Raw genomic sequence first — 24,635 nt, 5'->3', positions numbered from 1 at the left:
TTATAAAAACAGGTAGAGGGTAGCAACTATGAATATCCACTTAGCTCGTTTATCAGAATGCTCAATCTGGATATCGGTGAGTTTTGGACAAAACGCGTTCTTCTGAAAGAAGGGTCAAATGGGATGATGGGATGCCTGGGGTTTCTAGAAATTTAATTTATAAGGTTGAGGGCAATCAACCATGTTTGTTAAATATCTTAAATGTAAACGATATATCAATTAATTTTCTATGATTCTCCAAAACTATGTTTGTCCAGCTTAAAATATGTTTGTCCATCTAAAATTATGTTTGTCCATCTAAAATCATGTTTGTCCATCTAAAAATATGTTTGTCCATCTAAAACTATGTTTGTCCATCTAAAACTATGTTTGTCCTATATGTTTGTGTTTTTTTTATTTATATTTTCATAGACAACAACAATAACTATATTACGAAAAATATTTTATAATGTGATTTATTTCCATTTTTAATAACTTTAAGATGTTCGTGGCATATCTCTTGAGAGTTTTTAATTTCTTAGCCAAGCTGGTTTCCTCCTATGACATGAGAAAATACAGGCTTAGACAAAATTGCATATATTTTGCATGCTCCAAGCCTTTCAGTCCCAAGAAGCCACGTTCAATAACTTCCCGTATCAAAGTGGGATGTATGGGGTATTTGTAATATCCCAGCTTACTTTGTATGCAGGATCAGTGGCTCGGGTGCGTGCAATATCCATGAATACATCAACCCATTGACGTCACAACTCGGTGACGTCATACCACCAATTATGTAACCCCCGGGCGGGTGAAATTTGTATTTGCTTTAAAATATTTTTGTTTATTTATTTGTGTATGTTGTTTAGTGATATAAAAACATTCGGTATGTTTTATAGTGTTTTAATTGTAAAGAATTTAACGAGAGTAATTTAAAGGCCGACAACGCAGTTGCGAGCTATCTGGCCATTTATCATCAGATGAGCCTCCTGCGCGTTTGCTACATAAAAAAAAATGTTTTACTGGGACTACGTTCAAATATCTGCGCATGTAGGTACTTATTTATGTACTAGAGTACCAAAATCTAACAATTAAATAAATTCATTAATTTTGCTTAAAAAAGGTGTATACTCTACCCTCAAAAGCCGGCAACGCAACCTCTATGATGCCCATAGGCTGCTATTATTGCCCTTTTTGGGCGAACCGTAGGCACGTTTGATATCCTATGTAAAAAATTGATTCTATATAGTGGAATTTTTCAAATCGGTTTAAGATTTTAATCGTTACAAACATAAAATCCACTTTATTATATAGATAAGATTTATCAAATCTATTCTCTATTCTTATCAAACCTATGGTAATTTGATCTAGAATAATAATATAAAATGATTCTACTGTGAAAAAACATTTAAAAAAAAAGTGGCGCTACAACCTTTTGGTCTGAGCATCAGATTTCTGTATCTGTTTCATGATAATTTGTCAATCTAATAGGCAAGTAGATCAGCCTCCAGTGCCTGACACACGCCTTGAACTTTTTGGGTCTAAGGCAAGGTTCCTTACGATGTTTTCCTTCACCGTTCGAGCGAATGTTAAATGCGCACATAGACAAGTCCATTGGTGTACAGGTATCGAACCGACGACTTCAGAGATGTGAGTCGCACCCTGCCAAGCCAACACTGCTCTTTTCGCTCATTTGTCGGTCATTGACCCTACTAATTCGCGGCTAATAGCTGTCATTTACTGTGTGACGTCACACATGGAAATGACACAACAGGATGCAATTTGTGGCATATGCCAAAATTCCTGGAATAATTCGTTTTAATGCATATATTTAAAGTGCCTGAGTGAGGTATTTAATATATTGCGGCGATTGTGAGGAAGTTGCATGGATCTGTTTTGGCGCTTTCTTAAGTTCTCATGTCATTTTCACACATGTATATTCTGTCTATAACATATATTCATATATGATTGTCTCCATTTTAACATCTGTGGTGATTGTATGCAAAAAAATGACATTAATTACAAATTAAATTAATCTCTTTTAACCAAACTATAAACACAATTAGACAAATAAATACTATTTCAAGAAAAGAGTACCAAAAAGTACCATTCCCTTAAAGGTCGGCAACACACCAGCCAACTCCCCCCCAGTTGCACGTCTCCATAGGTTGCGGTTTTTACTTTATTCAAAGTGGCCCACGTTTGATCCCTGTCCTAAAAAACAATTATATGAAATCAAGCTGTTACAACTAAATAAATCATTAAATACATACTTAAATAAAATTAAATTTCTATCTTATTTTACAACTAAATTAGGTATTAAATATGTAGATATTTTAATTAAACCGCATTTAGATTAACTCATATTTATATATATGTCCTTGTTTGCTTAGCAAGGTTATAATATCCTATATCAATGTTATTAATAAGCTGCCCCGCAAATATCGTTTCGCCATTATGTTTTTTAATTAGCCATTTTAGTAACTGCGTACCAACATATGGAATATTTTGCTATGCTACCCCATAGAGACTGTTCGCTTTTCCGGAATATACACTATTTTATATGAATGTCCGTGCAAATTTTCATCCAGATAAACCTTTCTCAAAGTTTAAGAAATAATAACATTACTAGAATTGTTCCAGATAACATTGTAACTATTGACGAGAATGTAAGTGCGTGCTCATATGTGATAGAGGACAATCTTTATTTTTTATTATTAATTACATAAAGATGTCATGTGTAATGGTTGCAGCTTCTTGCATTTCATGAATCCGTGAGTTGAGCTTTTAGTTTTTAGTTTATTTTATGATATTTTTGTTTTATTATAGTTAAAGGTTGATGATTGTATAATTTTTTTATAAGATTTGGTTATGCACTTCTTGCGCTTTACCCATCATATTTCTCTTTATATTTGATTCGTAGAGTTGCCTGAAAGAGATCGCCTATAATTTTTATGCATTTTGTTATTTATTTCTCTATAAGTATAACGAAGTGTAAATAAATAAAGTTGTGTTATTAATATAAAAAAGGGACCTAACTACGCTATACATATTTATAAATAGCGTACAAATTATGAATTTTAGAAATAATAGTCTGATATATTCCGTATGAACTTGGTGAGGGAATTGATCGCACTGCAGTATGCAATTTGCAATGCAGTTGTGGTTACGTCATGCATTGTGTCAACGCCAAATATGGGTTGGGATAATAACGTTAACTTTTTCCTATCGTCCTCTAATTGAATGTTAATTATTAAGCACGCTATAGGGCTGCTTTTGTGTGTGTTTTCATACGACTTTTGATATGATACATTCACACACAGACCCAAATACACAGGTTATATTTGCCTAGAGTAAGCCGGCGTTTTTTAGACATTAATTATTATGTTTATTTAATCTTCGACTTAAAAGAGCGTACGAATTTCTAAAAGGCCGGCATTATATTAATATTTCATGGGCGTCATTATCATTTAACATGTCTTAGGGTTCTTTGAGAGGAGCGTAACAATTCTTAAAAGGCCGGTAACGCACTCGCGAGTCTCAGGTGTTGTGCCCATGAGCGTCGGTATCGCTTAACATGACTTAGGGTTGGTCAATAAAAGAGCGTACCAATTCTTAAAAGGCCGGCAACGCACACGCGAGTTTCTGGTTTTGTGTCCATGGGCGTCGGTATCGCTTAACATGACTTAGGGTTGGTCCAATAAAAGAGTGTATTAATACTTAAAAGGCCGGTAACGCACTCGCGTGTCATTGAGTGTCCACGGGCATCTGTAAAACTTAACATCAGACGAGCCCGTTTGTTGTTTTATATATATAATAACTGTTGGACATACAAATATTTAAAAAAATATGTTAAATATTGTACATATTTGTCTTTTGTCATAGACTTAATACGATTCACCGGAGAAATAAAAAAAAATATAAATTGTATCTACGCTTTTTAGAATTATAATCTCCATAGCCAAGCCCTGTAAACGCTATAATTATTCCCCTATCGCAAAAATGACTCCCGCTTTAGGAATGTTAATTAAAATTTTAGCGATTACATCATTATCTATGGGGAAATGAGGGGCCATTGAAAATGCATTCCTGCGTTAGAATGCAGCTAACGGCACAAGGGTACCGAGCGAGAGTGAGATAGAGCTACCGTTTCCCACGAGAGAGCGAGATGGATGCTGACCTACATCAATAAGTGGACACTCGCTCAAGAATGTGCAGGGATGCCACAGGATACGAGAACATATATTCCGTTACTAATATCGTATTGATCTGTGGCTAGAAGCACAGCTTATTAAATGGGCCCTCGATTTTATACGGGCTATTTGACAAGATAATATTGATAACCAAAACTATGAAACCTATAAAAAATAGTTTTTTAATATTTTTTTTTATTAGTATTGGCTTTACAATTCAAATTAAACATAATTTCAAGAACCCGCCAAAATAGTTTTTAGACAAGATGGCGTCGCTGCAGGTTTTTACATATTAATATTTCTTAAATTGGACAAATATATTATATTTAATACTAGCCGTTTCGCGCCCGCTTTGCTGGACGAATTAAAATAAATTTTATGTTTCATTATTTTATTTTTTTTCATATTTTTATTATTCTTCTTTTTAACTTCCCGCTAAGAAAATTTAAATATTTCGAAAATCGAGTTTTTAACAGATGTTGACGTTTAGAGGTTCTAGGAAGCCTCCCCGAATGTTTCCGCGGTGAAGTCCGTATGGATAAATTTTCATAAAAGTAAAACAGCAAAAAAAAATGAAGGAACGTTAGAATTAGGAAATCTAGGAAAAATTTCGCATCGAATGGTGGTAGTTTCATGTCGATACGATCAGTGGTTTAAGCGTGAAAGAGCCTCAAACGAACACCATTTTCTTTTTATATATATAGATATATACATATACATTAAATTTCGATCAGTCTCTGTGACAGCTTTAGGATTAGACAGACGATTTTTTTTTGAAGGATGCTACATCATTGTCGATTCGACAAATTCTGATTTGTGTTTTTATTTTATTTTTTAAAGTATACCACACCATGTATAATCTATCATAAAATACATGACAATTTATGGACATACATTTTTGTATGTTCATAAATTAAAATAAGTAGTGTTTATTCCGTTAATCGCGAAGAGTTCAAATGACAGGTTTTTATTAAATATTTTTTGCGAGGGCTTGCGAGTGCGTTGTCGGTCATTTAAAATAACGGCCTATTTTACTCTATAACGATTTTATAATACAGAATATAACATTTTATTTTGTTCTGTCATCCTATTCCAAGTTGCGTCACCAGCGCTACCGATGTTGAAGGAACTTCATCGTAATTGTATTGTAGGTGACGTTGGAAGGCTTTTTAGGAACTAATTGTTAAGTCTCAAATGGATCTCATCACCCCTTGGAAGGTATCTTTTTTTATGACACACACATTGCCAGCAGCCTCGCAAGTGTGTTGCCGGCCTTTTAAGAAATGGCACGCTCTTGACTTCAAGGACCCTACGTCTCATTGGTTTGGAAATCAGTTGGCAGCTGGTTCCACATATTGGTGAAGCAAAAACTGCCTTAAAAAACGCTCAGTTCTGTAACGACAGACATAATACGGGTGGAATTTCGTATTCTGCCTCGACGTCCGATGATGATAACTAGATCACTCCACGATACATTTTAATAACTAAAATATATTATCAAAAGGAGTCCCTTTAGGCAAGGTTCCGAAGATACTGGCAGCGTTCCCCCTTTGAATAGCTAGACTAATTATAAATAAATACATTTTTATTCATCGTTTTATGAAAACATTAATTGCACACAATTCCTGTTTATAAATTATAATTGTTCTAGTTTTTTTATCAAAGCGTCCTAATTATTTTTCCTAATTATATATTAGATCCGGATGTTGTTAAAGAATTAACAATTTTAATTGGTTTGCCTATGTGATAATTTGCCTAAAAATGATTCATTTGAAAGATTACGCGTAGAAGCGATGCTAGAACGTCATTTGGTCGACTTGTTTAAAGATATTTATGAATAAAACTGAATCCAATAGCGACAGCCAACTTTTTTGTATGCAATTTCGATCTGGTTCTCTCATTATCTGTTCAGCTGACGTAAGGGCTCTAGTCAGCATCGGTACTCTGTGACTCCAAGGATCTAGCTGTTGGTATGATTGACCTGAACAGCTCAGCTCAGGATATTCGAGCATAGCTATACCCAAAGGATTCTTCCCATAAGCTGAAAGGCATCTTCTGCGATACTCAGCTTTCATGTGACGCCTAAGGAGCATAGAAAATTTCGAAAATAGACATTAGCATTATTTGGTATGGTATATGGTGGGTAAAACTAAGATTTTTTAAACTGCATTACGATAGATTTATTTCGTCAATATCATTGTTAAAAATCTTTTTCCTTGTCGTACAATATTACTTCAATAAATTGTTTTCTGTTATTTATTTACACAACGTTACATAATACATACAAATTATAAGGGATGCAACGGGGGGCCTTATTGCTAACAAGGTTGCTAACAGACAACCCTTGTTAGGAAAAACTACGAATGAAATATGGATAAAATGCAAGAAGTGGATAACCAAATCTTATAAAAAATTATAGAATTACCAACCCTAATCTAAAATAATACATTAATAATAAATAAACTAAAAACTAACACGGATTCATGAACTGCGACGCAATACAAAAGAATAACAAATACTAGAGTCACGATTGAGCAGGATAGGATATGGTTAAGAAATGTTTATGAAGAAGATGTTAGGGAGGTAGCCAATCGTATGGAGTCGGCAGCCTATTCCATTTAATGGCGGAGGTCCTAAAGTAATTGCCTAAGAAGTATGAGCTGTTATTTCGTATCGATAACTTTGTACGTTACCGTGCACTGTAGGAATAGTTTTGTTGTAATCTTCCTCATGAAACAGGCAAATAATGCTTTAATTAATAAATATTTTATCATGTTGGCAGTTAATTACATAGATAACATATATATGGATACGCAAAACAGTTTAAAAAATCATTAACGTTCTAGAACTATGTATTACTGTTTTTGCCGCGGACCACTACTATGTGGAACCAAAAAATGAGCGTATTAAAGCGAGCGTACCTTAAAAGTATCGAGAGTGTCCATAAAAAAGATGATTATTTATCTAAGTTATGTATTAGAGTGAATAAGATAGATAATGTACCCTTTTTGCAATTTCACTATATTATGTCTCGTTATATACGATTTCAAAATTTGGGTTTAGTGGTAAGGGTGGGGGAATTCCAGAATTTGGTCTACAAAACTGAAAATAAATTTAGGGACATAAAAATGGTTTACTACCTATCAAATAACCAGTGGCGTAACTATACCACCTGGGGACCGTGGCAAATTCTTTTTATCAGTAAAAATCGTCACGTTGTACTCAGTTTAATTTTAATATCTAAACTTCGAGATTTTCAGCGTACGTTGTATATGTCCCACTAATGGCCATAGGCCTCCTCTCTTAGGCGAGAGGGAATCAAAAAAAAAAAATTAAAAATCAAAATACGTTTATTCAATTTAGATGCTTCTTAGAGCATGCTTATGAATGTCAACAACGTTTACAAAATTCACGAAAGAGCAGGACTACGCCATCCGTTCGCAAAACTACCAGGAGGCCTTGTTCTGAGAAGAACGGGCAAGAAACTCAGCAAGTTTTGCTCTCCCTGAATGGTCTGTAGTCCCTACACTAGCCCAATGTGTATTGGAGACTTCATATTCATCCATAGAACATAATATCTCTTGGGCAGGGGCCCTCTTGGGTCGGGGGCCCGTGGCATTTTGCCAGCCCTGCCACCCTATTGTTACGCCACTGCAAATAACATAAACAAAATATAAAAATTGGTCAAGTCGTTTCTGAGGTGTTGCAAAGACTGGTCTGTGACACGAAAACTGATAAGTAATTTATGAGATCTATAAAAAACATGACATGTCTAAGAACTTCAAAAGTTCACAAAATAAGCAAACAATTAAAACTCATATCAATTCACGATAACCTATGTAAAAATTAATTAACCGCTCTTTGCTTTGATAACCTATTCTTTGAGCGGGAAAATGTACTTAATGGTTTATTAGCAATTTAATTTTATTAAACCAGGTTTTTATATAGAAAAATATGTATGTACTGATATTATAATAGTGAAATATTTTTTTTAAATCGGTCCTGTAATTTTTCAGTTCCTTACAAACATACAAAAATACAAGCCTCCTTTAGATTATTCGGATTATTTATTGTAATATAAGTAATATTATTATTTTGGGCTATGTTTATGATTCCGTTTTTTAACAAAGTACAGGAATTAAAAAAATATATACATAATAATTAATATATATAAAGTTGTTTTGCCATGTATATTATTTCTAGGAAACATATTTTTAGTTCAATAAAAATAACTATCTACTATACGAGTAATAAAAAATAGGGGTGAAAATTAGGGGTTGTATGTATTTTTGTATGCTGTATAAAAAAATAAAAACCAAAAAATTTTTTTCTAAAATTTTTAATTTTGGGGTTGAAACCCCTTATCATTTAGGGGTTTGAAAGATAGATAGTACTTTGTCAGATGTACGATTGTCAGACTTACTAAATATGCATAAAAAAATTTATAAGAATCGATCGAGCCGTTTCGGAGGAGTATGGGAACGACCATTGTGACAAGAGAATTTTATATATTTGATATTAAAGTAGGTACACCACATCATATATATGTTGCAATCTATTCTAAAATACATGACAATTATGTTGAACATAGATATTACAAAAAAATAATAATATAGATAACTTCCTATTTTAGTTTTTTACTAGTAATTTTTTGCTTAAGAATACGGATTAGGTTCCAGATAGGCCCTTAAAAACGCTTTTTTTAATATTTATAACGTTTGACGTATAATATAACCATAAATCAAAACCATAACCATAATCAAATCAAGCAGTAGTATAATTTCAGTTAAAATATGCCCTTAACAAATCCTATAGGAAAGGTCAAATAGTATGATAACTTTACATAAACTTGAATAAAAACAAAGAAACTTGGCCAAAATCAATTGCGCTCAAAACATCCGGGATTGACGTAATCTCGGAAAGTGTTTCCGAATCCAGCGATAAATCAATCGTATTTCTGTCAATAGTCATTTATGTCGTTGATATCGTGATCCTTTCGCTTAAATATTTTTAAGACAAGGCACAAAAAATATAAAGAAAATGATTTAATTTACGATTGTTGTTGTAATGTTATAAATACTTAAACAAAGACATATTTTAGAAATGAATGCATCCATTTTGTTTTTCTAACAACGAAATTAAAAACGTAGGGTCTATGGCCAGTCCTAAGAGGGAGAGATTCAATGTCACCATGTGCGCAACCACGTGGGTGCGACAAGGATGGCAGATAGCCTTGACATGCGCAATAATTGTGTGATTCGCGGAGCGCGCCATCCTGATTCGGAACTTACTGCGGAATAACTTAGCGATTTTTCTTTAAAGCGGCAGGTTTACATATAAATTAGGGATAGATTTATATAATTATATAAACTTTTTTATTATTAGCTTGTGGAACTAAATTAATACTATTGAATTACTGACAGGCGAGTGATTATTCCGCCATTTTAAGAGTAAATTTCACTCATTTTGTAATTACTTCAGACTGTATTACAAAATTTTATAGTTATTTTTCCTTGTGAATTTTACCTACTTTTTCACCCCTCTTCAATATCAGTTTTCATATGGTTGCGAAATCCTTGAAAGTGACGTAACATGAGCGTTGACCCAATATGACGAATTGAGTTATGCGCAATACGCCCAAGCCAATTGTTAGGTTCAAAAATATTTGTTTTGTTCTGTGTATAGTATATGTATTCAAGCAACGGTATGTATTGAGTTAAATAAACATATCTTTTGAATTTAGCAAATAACTTCCTATGGTAGATTGATGATTTCCTTTGTTCCATTTGGAGACTCTTGGGCCGTGGGTTTCAAGTGCACAGGCGCTGATTAGAGATCTTAGTTGGCGCCTGGTAGATAGTATCGGTGACCCAAGAGCTGGTGCTTTCCTCGCTCAACGAATAAGTATCGCAATACAGCGAGGAATGCTGCCAGCGTTAAAGGTACACTGCCACAGGGACCAAACTTTTAAATTTGTTTTAATTTTCTATTCATCAAGTTTTAATTATTATTATTACTATGTAGGTTAAGAATATGTTCAATACTGTATATTTGTGTTCTATGGAAAGATAGTATGATTAGTATGATGTTTTTAATTACGCCTTCGATGCGTGGGATCAAAGATTTTGTATGTCGATTAATGTGTGTATTAGAATCTCTTTGTAAGTAGGTTTTAAGATATTAAAAAAAACATACTTTTCGTATGAAATCTACAAGAAAAAGCCGGCGTAAAAAACTCTCGGTACTCTTTTAAAACAGCAAATCATCAAACAACACTTATTTAAAACAAATATCGCAAATTAATTAGAAGTAGCCTGTCTAGCACTAGTCCCAGGCCCTTTTATCAACTAGATAATCGTTGATTTTATAGTAAGCCTTTTTACACAGCTTTTCTTTAATACATTTCTTAAATTTATTGAAAGGCAGTGATAAAAGAGCCTCTGGGATTTTATTAAAGAAGAGTATCCCTTTCCCCAAAAAAGAATTACTAACTTTAGATAGTCTAGTACGGGGAAATTGCAGCCTGCGTTTGTTCCGTGTATTAACATTGTGCGTATGTTCTATTCTAGTAAACTTATCACTATTTTTGTATACATACATAATATTTTCATAAATATATTGCGAGGGAAAGGTAAGTATATTAATTTCCTTGAATTTATCTCTAAGAGATTCCCTACATTTTAAACGACGAAAGTAACTAAAATAAACAAGTCTAGGTGTATCGACATCAGTTAGTGAGCGAATTTTTTTAACCGCGTAGGCTGCAGAACTAAGTCTCTTCGCCAATCCGTTAATATGAGGGGACCACTGAAGTTTTGAATCCATGGTGATTCCGAGAAACACAGTTGTATCATCCAGATTCAATTCCTCACCGTTTATAATTGGTCTAGTATCCATAACCCTTGCATTTTTTGCACAAAATTTAATGCATTTTGTCTTTTTTGCATTAAGTAGAAGGTTATTCATACTAAACCAATGGACAATCGAAGACAGAGCATTGTTCACATCGTCAAAATTTGTTATTTGTCGTTTGATTTTAAAAATCAAGGACGTGTCATCAGCAAACAAAACTATGTGATGTTTTCTCTCTACCATGAAAGGTAGATCATTTATATAAACAAGAAAGAGGAAAGGGCCAAGAATTGAGCCCTGTGGTACCCCCATATCTACTGCCGACCCAGAGGACCTCTTACCATTCACTTCAACCTTCTGAGTTCTTCCGTGTAAATAGGAAGTCAGAAGATTCAGTGCGGTATTCTTGATGTCATAGTGGCGGAGTTTCCCGATTAAGGTCTCGTGTTGGACACAATCAAATGCTTTGGATAAGTCGCAGAAAACACCTAAAGCGTCATTCGACTCCTCCCAAGCCTTAACTATATATCTATATAACTCAACACCGGCATCGGCTGTCGAGCGACCCTTGGTAAAACCGAACTGATTATTATGTAATAATTTGTTTACGTTAAAATGACTTACCAGTTGATTTAATATAATTTTTTCAAATATTTTACTACAAGTAGGTAGTACGGAAATTGGTCTAAAGTTACTGGGGTCGGACATACTTCCTGCTTTAAATAATGGAATAACTTTACTATGTTTCATTAGATCGGGAAACTCGCCACTTTTAATACAATTGTTGAAAATTATAGCTAGATGGGGAGCAATTACATCAATTATGCTACTAATTATTTTTACAGAAATACCCCAAAGATCGGTAGTGTTCTTAATATCTATGGTTCTAAATATCCTCACTATATCGTCGGCACCAATGGGTCGGAATGTAAAACTGACTTTGCACTCGTTTACATTATCTTTGAGCAGCGATTCAGCGAGGGCGGGAGATGATTGAAGAGACTTAGTAGTCGAAATTGGAATGTCAGAAAAGTACTTATCAAAAACAATCGCCATCTCTTCGTTAGATTTGATTATAGTGTTATCGACACATCGTTCGATGTCTAGATTGCGATCCCTGACTCTTCCAGTTTCACTATCAATTATCTTCCAAGTCATTTTAGTTTTATTGGTACTATTTTTAATCTTGTTTTTGATATTTAAAGGACTTGGCCGCGTAACAAACTTTCTTAAATAATTTCGAATAATTTCGAACATAAAGAATAAATTCTTCATTATGATTGTATGACTTTTCAGCGTAAAGGTCATACAACCGTTGTCTACTTTTATAAATTCCCGCTGTCGCCCAATCACTAAACGATTTACACTGCGAATGAGAGACTTTCTTTGGGGTAAAGATGGTGTTGAACTCTTTATTAATACAATCACTTAGATTGTTGTATTGTGTATCAACGGTAGTACCTACCGGTAATAAAGGTAGGCGTTTACCTATATTATGTCTAAATCTCACCATTCGCTTTTTATTTACTGGAACAAACACACTGCTCTTATTTACTTGTTTCACCACTTTACATTTTAGCGCCACTAACTGTCCACAATGATCTGAGCTAAGATCAGTTGTAATTGAGGTTTGCATTGCCTCTGCATGTGTAAACACATTATCTATATACATGTAGCAGTGGAGCTTGTAATTCTAGTGGGCTCAAGAAACAAGTTAACAAGATTGTAAGATTTTAATAATATATTGAATTTTTTACTAATGGAGGTATTTTCTAATAAATTTATATTGAAGTCACCACATACAATAATATACTTATTGTTCTTAAAACTAACTTTAACAAAATTTCCTCCAACTTGTTATACAAGACGTGTTCAAATAATTCGATAAAATTTCATCCCTCAGTTAACTTTTTCGTCGAAAATATTCCGATTATTCTGTATTTTATCAGGGAACAATATAATGTTGATTGTATCGAAGTTGGATTTCCCTTTAAATAACGAGTTACAGAGGTTTCCATTTGATTGACTACAAAGGCGATTATATTAACGAACAAATTATTCATCAATTCTATTCACCAAAAGGAACTAATTTTTATGACAGGTAAAACTTTTACCTAATTGTATTATAGGAATTTTTATAGGTAGGCGAATTTCAAATATGATGGATATTTAAAATATGTATATAAAAAAAAGTCCGTGCGTACAAAGTAACACATGTCAGAAGTGAAACTTCTTTGTAAATTAATTATTAAAAGGTAAAAGCCCCAATAGATGATCATGTAGAAGTATATGATCACTCTATTGTATTTTCCTTTCCGGTTCCGATTATAGTGTAGTCTCTATAACGTCATTCGTTATATCGGGAAACTCCATATACGGTAAAAATGAGTAAATTTGTCTGGTTTATCAGAAAACCCATACATTATTCAGTCTTTATAACGCACAGCCATTCTATATAACGAAGAAATATTTTCATAGATCAACAACATACTTTAGTTTAATTTTTTTTACAATCAGCTTACAAAACTAACCTATTGAGGTGCCGATTTCTAAGAAAGTCACCAGAGGTCATAAACAGCCGTCTCGCCTTTGTTATTGTTAATTTCAATAAAAAGTGTGCCTTATATTACATTGCCTGTAGGGAATTTTGGTCTCAGTTACTAAACGCACCATCGTCACCTATCTATTATATAAAAATTATTGTAATTGGTTAAAAAATATTCCCTCCCTATAACGAAAACTCTCTATAACGAACGAAAGCGCTCGGTCCCTTGAAATTCGTTAAGACTTTATACTGTATCTAAACGCACAGACATCAGAAAGGAACCTTCGAGGTGTCGGCATTCAACTATAGGTAAACCTAAACCATGGCTTTACTTAACGAAATAAATTCGTAGCAAAATTGCCCTTAAAACTTCCAAGCGTTGTTGCCATGGTTACAGATTTTAAAAACATCGTTAAGTATACGGTAAAATCGGTTTGAAAAGAAAGTCAATCGGAAATTAATTGAATCCTCACCCCAACACTTAATTGAAACGTAATTTTAACATTAATGTTAAATTTGATGACTCAGAAAGGTAAGTTGTGTAATTATTTCTTCCTCTCTTCGAACAACGGTTTGTATGTGAAGCAAAATCGTATTTTCGCCTGTGAATTGGCTGATAGCTACATGACTTGGTACGTATTTAGTGTTTTAAGATTTATGAATATTTATTTCCCACATAATTATTATATCTTACAGTCACTACAAATACGATAGAACTAAACAATAAAACCTACACCGATAATTTTACAGTTAATTATACTTAAAAAAACATATACTCGTAGATGCCTAAAGCTATATATAACTAAAAATTATAATATGTTAGCATGACGTCCAGGTATAGTTAAACCCTGTTTCCATAAAGTCAAATCATTCATTTCAATAATTTATTTAAATTAGTACTATTAAAAAGGCACTTTTGAAAGTTATTAATATTTAAAAAATGACCCATGAAATTGCCCCTTCCAAAAGGTTCATATAGAGAAGAATAGACATGAAACTCCATACTTACTTTTTTCAAATAGTTTTTATAGTATAACATTGATTTGATAATTATATGAAGACCATGTACCTAGAGTAAAAAAACTTACTCAAATAAAATAGGCACATGGTGTTATAAAAAACAATGCAACAGATAACTATATTATTATGTAGATACATGGTGCTCACATATTTCACAACACCAACACAACCATAGACATAAATGCCAGTTTGACAAAAATAAATTAATGCTTTACTTAAAAGTGATATGACTGAAGAGAAGGACGCACACCTTTCATGTCTGTCTTATCTCGTGTACGTAATAAATCAATTATTAATTTAAAATAATTATTTTTAAAACAGATGTTCCGGTCACGTGGTCAGCCAGTCCTCACAGCACATTGCTACAATGTGAGGTAGTGGATAAAGCTCGCACGGTGTCGCGTAGGCCCCCGCCCCCGCCGCTTGATGATGAGCGGCCCAAACCGAAGACCTATCTGTGGAGGCGCGGTAAAGAAGAATTCAGTGAAAGACGGTGAGGACTTTATTTGTATGAACTGTAAATGAGACTTCTTTTAGTCTGGGATTCGATAACTGGCGAAACATATTTGATTTAAAATCAAATTTATTAAAATTTTATTTTATCCGTTAAATTTTGTAAATTTAACTAACTTATAAGCACTATTGTTATTTTATTTAGTTAAAGTAATACCTAAATTTAACCTAACACAGGCTAAAATGATGTCGTATGTCACGAAACGTAGGTAACGAACAGACGGATCGAAAAGTGACATTGACGTTGACAGCTGACATCAACTTTGCAGCTTATTTGTTGTTGAATTAACATGTCTGTCATATTTATTTTTTATTTACACGTCAACTCCAATGTCGTTATTAAGGATTCAGCAAGCCACTACTGCGATACGTAATATATTTACGTAAAAACACAATAAAAAATAAATCTGTGGCGGTATAACCTTTTTAGTTCTGGGCCTCAGATTTCTGTATCTTTTTCATGATCATTTGTTAATCTAATAGGCAAGTAGGTGATCAGCCTTCTGTGCTTGACACGCCGTCGAAGTTTTTGTCTAAGACCCGGTTCCGGTTTAGAGCGAATGTTAAATGAGCGCATAGAAAGAATGTCCAGTTCAGCACAGCCGGGGATCGAACCTTCTACCTCAGGGACGACAGTCGCACGCTGAAGCCACTAGGCCAACACTGCTCTCAAAGACCCAATAACAATATAGAAAAAAAAAAACGCTTTGATTAATGGTCATGTATTACAATTTTTTATAAAAACTTTTCAATGAATTTAGTTAATTGGACTCGGTCTTTATCTTAATTATAGTATTAATCAAAATTAGCGTTTAAATACATTTTAAATTGCGTGACAGGTGGATATATGTAAATTGCCTTAACTAAAGTGGCCCTAGTGTTTTACATATTATTATTTTATTACAGGGAACCGCTAATTGTGTATCAAGAGCGCGAGGGCGATGGCCTGTACCAGTGCGGAGTGAAGTTCCACCAAGGAATTGTCCTCGGTTATCCTGTTAATCTTAAATTTCCATGTAAGTAAACTTTAAATTGTGAAAAGTGCGTGGTTGTGGCAAGTAAAATAGACTTAAATATTAAAGAGTAAAATTCAACTTTTTGAAGTGAAACTTCTTTAGGCGCATGAGGGTAAATTTTTAGGGCATGTCACGAAGATGTGCTACGCTTTTGTCGAAGAAAAGGAGAGAGAGCGATTGAGACCGATTGAGAGGGAGTGAGAAGGGCGAATTACCTTATAGAAATTCTATTTTTAAAATTAAAATTTCAAATTATTTTATTAAATTTCAAAATAATTTATTGAAATCTCAAATGACGAATTGTAAATTAAAATTCCACGTATTTTAATTATCGATATAAGAAATAAATTAAATTCATTCAATCCCTCACATATCTTCCTTCTTCCCTCCCTCTAAGTCTCGGAAATCTAAAGTTTTAGATTTGTATAAATATAAAGAAGACTTAAAAATTTGTTTGCCAAAAAAGTTTCAACTTCTGACATGTGTACTTTGTACGCATGCACTTTTTTTTAAATGTAGGAGGCATACGGGCAGGAGAATAACATCTAGTGATACACTGACATTGCCAGAAGGCTCGCAAGTGCGTCGCCAGCTTATATTGTGTAGAAAACTGTATTGAAAGTTTAGCAATAAGTTGTAATTCACATAAACAGCTGAAGTATAGAAGGTTAAATCTTTCTCCGCAGCGCGATCTTATATTAATAAAGTTGATCCACTAAGCAGTTCCACTACTTGCTCCCGAGAGGGCCATTCATCATGTCGTTGACGTAAAATATAGAAAACCTTTTCATAACGTAGGTTTTCTTGATACAATGTGGCTTATAATGAAAATGAGCTCTCTTGTGACCACAGTAATAAGTAAGTTGAAAGATGTTAGGAGGTGGTAAAATAAAATATATTTATTATGGAATATAAGATACAGGTATCACTTATTCCTCGTTATTAAATTTGAATAGGGAGGCATCACTACTCATCGGCCGAGAGAAAAAGACTAAAAACTCTCCATACTCTTTTTAAAATAGAAAATCATCAAACAACACTTATTTTATAACAAATATCGCAAATTAATTAGAAGTAGTTCGTCTAGCACTAGTACCAGGCCCTTTTATCAACTAGATAATCGTTAATTTTATAGTAAGTCTTTTTACACAGCTTTTCTTATTAAAGAATAAAATAAATAATAAATAATAAATAAATTTAAGAAATGTATTAACATTTCTTAAATTTATTAAAAGGCAGTGATAAAAGAGCCGCTGGGATTTTATTAAAGAAAAGTATCCCTTTTCACAAAAAGAATTACTAACTTTAGATAGTATAAGTACGGGGAAATTTTGCGTGCGTTTGTTCCAAAGTTTGTGAAAAATAACAAAATATTATGGAAAAAACGAATAAGGAACAATTTAAGTGTCCTAATTCTTAAAAAGCCGGCACTTGTGAGCTTTCTGGGAGTGGAGAAATCACTTAACATTAGGTGAGCCTCCTGCCCGTTTACCCCTGTTCAATAAAACTTTAAATTAAATATTACTTAAGTTAACTATATTACAAAAAAACTTAAGTTTGAATTAATTTAAATTTGCTAGCTGAACATTTCACATAGAATGTCCAAGTCTAGGTTTTTGGATCCCATTAGAGTCCAACAAGAATTTATAACTAGTTGAGGCACAAAACTAGTTGGGTAACAAATATTAGTATCTAACCGTGCGAACAGACCCTCGTCTGTTTAGACAGAGGCAAATAGGCTGAAAATTGTGATTCAACTTTAATTGAGATAGGAATTTGTTTAATGTAAGAACTTATTTCCATTATACTGAAATATTAAGTTGCTATGTTTTCTTCCGTAGCTTTTTTTGCTATTTGAACGAACATTGTGACACGAGAATCTTATATATATAGAGATGCTTTACATAAATACAATACTCATCTTACATATCACTCAAACCATTACACGAACTCTTGAGTGTATAAATTTGCAATGAGAACGTCTTCCTACTTGGAAGCCTTGATTCAATAATCGTTTCCAATAATAAACGTATAGTTTCTGATCAATTATGAAGGCGATTCTTCGAACTGGACGTTGACACTTGACTGCTCGATCGAGTTCATTGATTGAAGTCTTCCTAAACCAAATTGAATGATAAGTATATTATAGATATATAAGAGGACATATTTTTCTATGTGGCCTTTTGTTCGTCTTTAAGATATAAAAATTATTGAAGTGAAACTTCTTTAGGCGCATGAGGATAAAATTTATACGGATACGTCACGAAGATGTGCAGCGTTTTTGTCGAAGTAAAGGGAGATAGCGATTGAAAGAGAGTGAAAAGGGCGAATTATTTTATAGAAATTCTATAAGAAATTCGTAAAGAGAATTTATGAAATATTAGTATTTTATATTTTATGCAAAATAATTAATTGAAATCTCAAATGACGAATTGTAAATTAAAATTATACTATTATTAGACTGATTACTCTGCGCTGAAACAGCCTCTGCACAAGGGAGTGTTTTGTAACGCATTGATAGAGGAAAGTGACCAAATATGGGATAGTATCCCTAATATGGAATACCCCTATATCTCCCAAATGCAAACTCACATACGCAATAAACAATGATTTTCTGTCTCCTTTTACTCCCGTTTACGCGTACAAGTTGTAGCATGTCAGTTGAGCAAGTACTTTCGTCATTGTGACAGTTTTTTGTTTTGTCGCTACCGCATAACTTTCTAAGGTATGTTAAAAATACGTATTTTTCGTAAAGCAAGTGCACACAGTATTGATTTTATAGCTTTTAGAGACCGTTTAGACGTTCTTTTGTATGTTTTAGCGGTATTAGATGATATTACTTTCTTAAATATAAAAATCTGAATGTCAGTTTGAAATCGTTGGAAAATCCAAATATGGACAGATCACAGTATCCAATTATGGAATAGTCCATAATTGGTTCTCTGAAGTATCAGCTGACATGATGATTTTGTTAATTGTATATTTTTTTAATGTTTTACCAAAATGGCGGGCGTCAACTCAAAAACGAAGCGAAAAGAATGGATTCAGAGCATATGGCGGAAGTAATAAAATTAGTAAGAGAGAAACAAATGGGTTATTTAAAAGCTGGAAAATACTTTGATGTGTCAAGATCTACTTTGTTTTGATTATGTCAGAAAAACGAATTTTTCTCCAGGAGAAGCCGCAGCTACAGCTACAGCTACACTTGGAAAGAAAACTGTCTTGTTGGCAAAAAAACAAGAATTAAAAACAGAATGAGAAAATATCAAAAGGAAAAAAAACAAAGGGAAGACTAAGCCTAATTCAGATGATGAGGAGGTGATGCTATTTGATACTGACAGTGAACCCGATGCCTTGATAGGATATACAGCTCCAGAATCTAAAGATTCGGAGTGTATTTTCTGTGGTGTGCTGTTTTCGAATGATACTCATGGGGAAACATGGATCAAGTCTCTTATGTGTGGACTCTGGGCATGTAATGATTGCGCTGTGCCAGAGTTTGATACCTGGATTTGTGATTTTTGTAAAAAAATTGTGTACCTTACTATATTATACCAAGTTTCCAAAGAGTCTCGTGTATTTTAAGGTTAATTTTTGATAGTGTTTATAGTATTCCATATTTGGGGTACCTATTCCATATTTAGGTACCTAAATCGTTTTTTAGTTTCTTAAATTTTTTCTTACCTTAAACTAATCAATAAAACCTAAACTTGTTACAAACTAAAGTGCAAATATATGATTGTTAATAATTACCACAAAAAGTTTTTTATTTATAACACTTGTGGAAATTATGCCTAAAAATCAAAATGGTATTCCATATTTGGTCACTCTCCTCTATTAATATCAGAAATTATAATAAAGCTGCGCAAAGTCGAAGAGCTATTTCGATAAAATAAGTCTGGTATCGAGCGAGGCGGATATTATTTCGGTCTGTAAATTGTTAATTGTGAATGATAATGCATTTTGTCTAGGTATTTATTGTGTTAAAGTATGTTTATACCTCCTTACAATCTTCAAATACCATGGACGGATTACTTTCGTACTTGTGCGTAGTGTAGCAAATTTTTAACCAACAGCAAAGCTTTACCTGTTTGTTAGTATTATTTATTGGAAATAGATAATATTTGATCTACTTCCATGATGATTAATTTGATTTAAATATATTCCAACTAAGGCAACACTCTAGAGAAAGGTCTCCCTAAGTTGAAACATTTATACTATCCGTCAGAGAAATATTCATGTACTTGAATAACTTTGACCTAACCAATAAATTTCACTGAATTTACAAGTGATTAACAACAATTTGTTATTTATTTATAAAAGCTTGCCAACGCTTGGCACATTAATACATTGACAGAAGATAAATAAAATACAGTTTTCAATGTGTCAAGCACTTACAGGCAAACATAGCATGCAAGAAGTAATAAAATTAATTAATCAAAACAATAATAAAATTTAAACAAACACTATACGAAAATCGCTCTCAAAGTCTGAGGTGAGCAACTATAAAATGGTTTTTATTTTTTGAAAGAAAGGAAAGGTGTTTAGTTAAAAAGAAAGTGCACTAGCCACACACTAGGATTCCCTGTGTCGTGGGAAGCTATTCCCTTCCATTTGACATAATAATTTCTACATAGGACAGGTTGAGAAGATGTTGTTTAAGATTTAGGAAATCGCCACGCTTATAAAATTAAGCCTGACTCAGCAAAATGTACAGCCTTGGCTCGTCCAAGTATATTTGTCTAACAATTAAAAGTTTTGTTTCATTGTACAATTTTTAATTTGGGTAGCGAAAGGTTTCATATAGGATATCTTAAGAATGGCGAGTTGAGCACGCTCACTTCTCAGCATTGAAGACGATGCCGCTCCATCGATTAATATATACTCGTATATATGAGATAACGTTATGATATTTTATTGAATTACTATTAAGTAACTGTAAATAAGGAAATAAACCTATTAACATTGTACCCGTTATTTTTTTTATAGAACAGGGGGCAAACGGGCAGGAGGCTCATCTGATGTTAAGTGATACCGTCGCCTATGGACACTCTCAATGCCAGAGGGCTCCCGAGTGCGTTGCCGGCCTTTTAAATTTGAGCATATTTTAGCCTCTGTATATTTTAGCATAATAAATTATACACGATCGAAACGATACCTCGACATTCTCTTCACGCGCGTTAAGAGGGTTTGAAAAATGAAAAGATACTAATAACAGTGAAAAGGACTGTAACAATGGGGCGGGAACAAAGCCGACGCGGGAGAAAAAACTTGTACAACAAAGCCACAGCAAGGAGACTATTAAAAACTACTAGAAGCTTTTTAGTTTTCACGAGGAAAATATAGTTTGTGATGACAGCTAGAGGATTAACTTTTGTAACAATGAATAATTGTACTGGGTTTTAAGGTTTACATAGAAATTAATGCAAACATTCACAGTTTTAAAGAGCCATTTATTTAATAATATCCTCCCCAACGAATTGTGTTTACGCTGCTATGAATACAGACAATTTAAACAGAGCAATTAGGCAATTTTTCATAAAGGGACTTTTTTTAATATAACATACTGAAATCAGTTTTAGATGTAATCAAAAGGACTGTTATATTTTAGTTTTTTTAGAAATTCATCTCATACCAGACGGTTACGCAATAACAGTTAAGAATAAACTTATAATGGAAGAATTATCGCTTATAGTTGACATGGTTTCCATAAAATATTTTGAACTAACACCCGAGGTGTTTTCAGTGTGAATACTCCACTCTGTCAGAGGACCTAGAATCAGGCAAATTCCTCTCTAAATCAGCGGTATATACCATACCGTATATGCGTAAAGTACATTTTGTCTGTTAAAAGGATCTATCAATTTTTTCTCAATTTTTATCAGTCCTTAACTTATTTTGTTTGTTAATAATATACACATAAGTCGAACCTTAAAGAAACCCGTCGTGTCATAATACTTACAATGTCAATAGAATGATATTAAATCTCCAAAACAAGGCCTAAGCGGCAATTTGAGTCTACTTCGAATAAGGCTTCTGTAATCCGATTATCACCTAAACATAAAGACGTTTTAGCTTCAATGGATCCACTTTTGTGACAAGAATATAAAATCTTCTGATATCGTTTATTAAAACCTAATCATAACAATCAAATATTGTATTTACATTTTTTCTTAAAATAACTGTAATAATAAAAATGACTAGAAAGAAAACAAAAACAAATTTGAAAATTTCTTTGCTGTACTGCGTCACATATACTTAATCGTTGAGCGAGAAAAGCACCAGCTCTGGGGTCACCGAAACTATCTACCAGGCGCCAACTTAAATCTTTAATTAACACCTGTGCACTTAAACTCCACGGCCCACGGCTAAGGAAACAAACGTGTCCCTACTAAGACGGTTACAGGTAAAATATCGTCACGTTTCGACACTTTGTTACCGACGCATCTTGAGTTTTGTGGACATGTAACAGAGACCTCGAGGCCGAAAAGTGAAAGCCCTTAAGGCCCAGGCGCAGAGGCTTGACGGCGCCACTAACACGACCTGCAGAAATGAACAGTGCGACCGAAGAAATTTTTTACACATTTGATAAAAATAGAATATCAAAATGCAATGGGCGGCATTATTGCAAATACAGTTTCTAGCCAACCCAAATTCAGAGAATTAACAATATCGTAATGTAACATATTTGCTACTTATAAATTAAATTCATCATCATCATCAATATCTATACAATTACTAGCTGACCCGGCAAACGTCGTTTTGCCATGTATATCATTTATAATAAAAAATAGGGGTTGATCGTAGAGGGGTGAAAATTAGGGGTTGTATGTATTTTTGTATGTTGTATCATAAAAAAATAGAAATTAAAAATTTTGTCTAAAAAATAAAAAAATAAAATTTAGGGGTGGGACTACCCCTAACATTTAGGGGGATGAAAAATAGATGTTGGCCGATTCTCATAGATACCGGATAAGCACAAAAAATTTCATCAAAATCGGTCAAGCCGTTTCGGAGGAGTATGGCAACGAAAACTGTGACACGACACAATTTTATATATTAGATACATCCCCTATTGGGCCTTAGCGGGCTTAGCCTCTTCAGGTATATTTTGCCATCGCAATCTATTTAGTGCTTCATGCGTCCAACTTCGAACCCCTATTGTTCCGAGGTCCTTGACAACTTAGACTGTGTAAACGAGGTGCGTTGATGCCACCAACGCACCTCGTTTACACAGGTCTACAGGGTTTTCTCGTGCCACCAGGTGGTGAGTTCAGTAAGGACCTTGGGTTCTGTCGTCCGCAATTCGGTGCACATGTCCCAATCACTTGAGCCTGTTGCCTTTATTTTTATGTCAATTGTATTATATTTCTGTATATGCAACGAAGTTTTTATAAATAAATATATATTTGATGAACAAATTTTTCAAACATGAAAATTGAATTTACGAAATCCATGTATATTCAAATTGAAGGCATTTTTAACAAATGTTATCTCTGGAAATATCGTTTTGTATAATTCTGTCGGACTCGCATCCTGAACAAATATTGTTCTTACTTTTCTGCCTTTATTTTATTTTAGAAGATACATTATTTTTAATTTTAACCTTTATGACCGCACATTGTCTTTTACTGTTTACTTATAAATTAGTTATTATAATTTAAAAATGTTTTAAGAACATAAACCAAACTACTTGGCATAGTGATCGCTGAGTTCAGATCGATCAAAGAGAAGTGATGAGTCATGGCGATTGAATACTTGATGTTGATTTCCTTCAAATTTCGATCCATCTTCATCACAATATTTGCATAATATCATTTCTGTAACCTTGGCTTTGTAGTTGTTGAAAAACTGTATCTCTTTAAACACCGTATAAACAATCTACTTACCAAGGTAATATTAGTTGTTTCTGCTGGTTTCGGATCAATACCTGCAGCTGATTTTCATCATCGGACGTCAAGACAGGCATATCACCTCGACGTCCGTCAGTCCATAACCAAGCGTTTTTAAGGCATTTTTTGCTGAGCAAACACGCCTTGTGGAACCAGCTACCCGTTGTCCGTGTCAGGTGTTTCCGACTTAGGTTCAGCACGGAAAGAGCACTAATTCTTAACAGACTGGTTACGCAATTGCGAGCTCTCTGGTATTCAGAGGTGAATCTCCTGCTCGTTTGCCCTCTGTTCTATAAACAAATTGTGTTATTGAGAGAGTGATGTTCCAAAGGACTATAACATGAATATGAGCTATTTTTAACATATATTATTTGTTACAGTTATAAAAGATGACTTTTCATCCCAGCCTCAAAATGTGGAGGCATATTTGAGACAGCCTCTGGTCATTCCATGCAGGATTGACTCGGGACCGCCTGCTACTATAGCTTGGTTCAGGAACGGACAAAGCCTACAGCTTAATTATAGGTAAGAATATCGCGTATAAATCGTATAGAAGCCAAACATAAACTATAGTTTACATAATTTAATAGATTTTATATATTTTATAGAAAATGTATTTTGTTACGTT

The 24,635-nt window shown here is 33.6% G+C and overlaps 1 protein-coding gene across 3 annotated transcripts in view; it reads left to right on the top strand.

The window, feature by feature from the left end:
* The window catches only part of LOC125049309 (protogenin), a 96,052-nt gene that overhangs the window by 50,135 nt on the left and 21,282 nt on the right, over positions 1-24,635 (top strand). For all 3 annotated transcript variants that reach the window (XM_047648456.1, XM_047648455.1, XM_047648458.1), the window contains exons 2-4: positions 14,908-15,079; positions 16,006-16,115; positions 24,388-24,532. In XM_047648456.1, coding sequence (XP_047504412.1) covers positions 14,908-15,079; positions 16,006-16,115; positions 24,388-24,532 — 427 coding nt within the window. The remainder of the gene's footprint in view (positions 1-14,907; positions 15,080-16,005; positions 16,116-24,387; positions 24,533-24,635) is intronic.

This window comes from Pieris napi, chromosome 5, assembly GCF_905475465.1.
Source record: "Pieris napi chromosome 5, ilPieNapi1.2, whole genome shotgun sequence".
Lineage (NCBI taxonomy): Eukaryota > Metazoa > Arthropoda > Insecta > Lepidoptera > Pieridae > Pieris > Pieris napi.
This window is presented reverse-complemented; position numbering and strand designations above follow the sequence as displayed.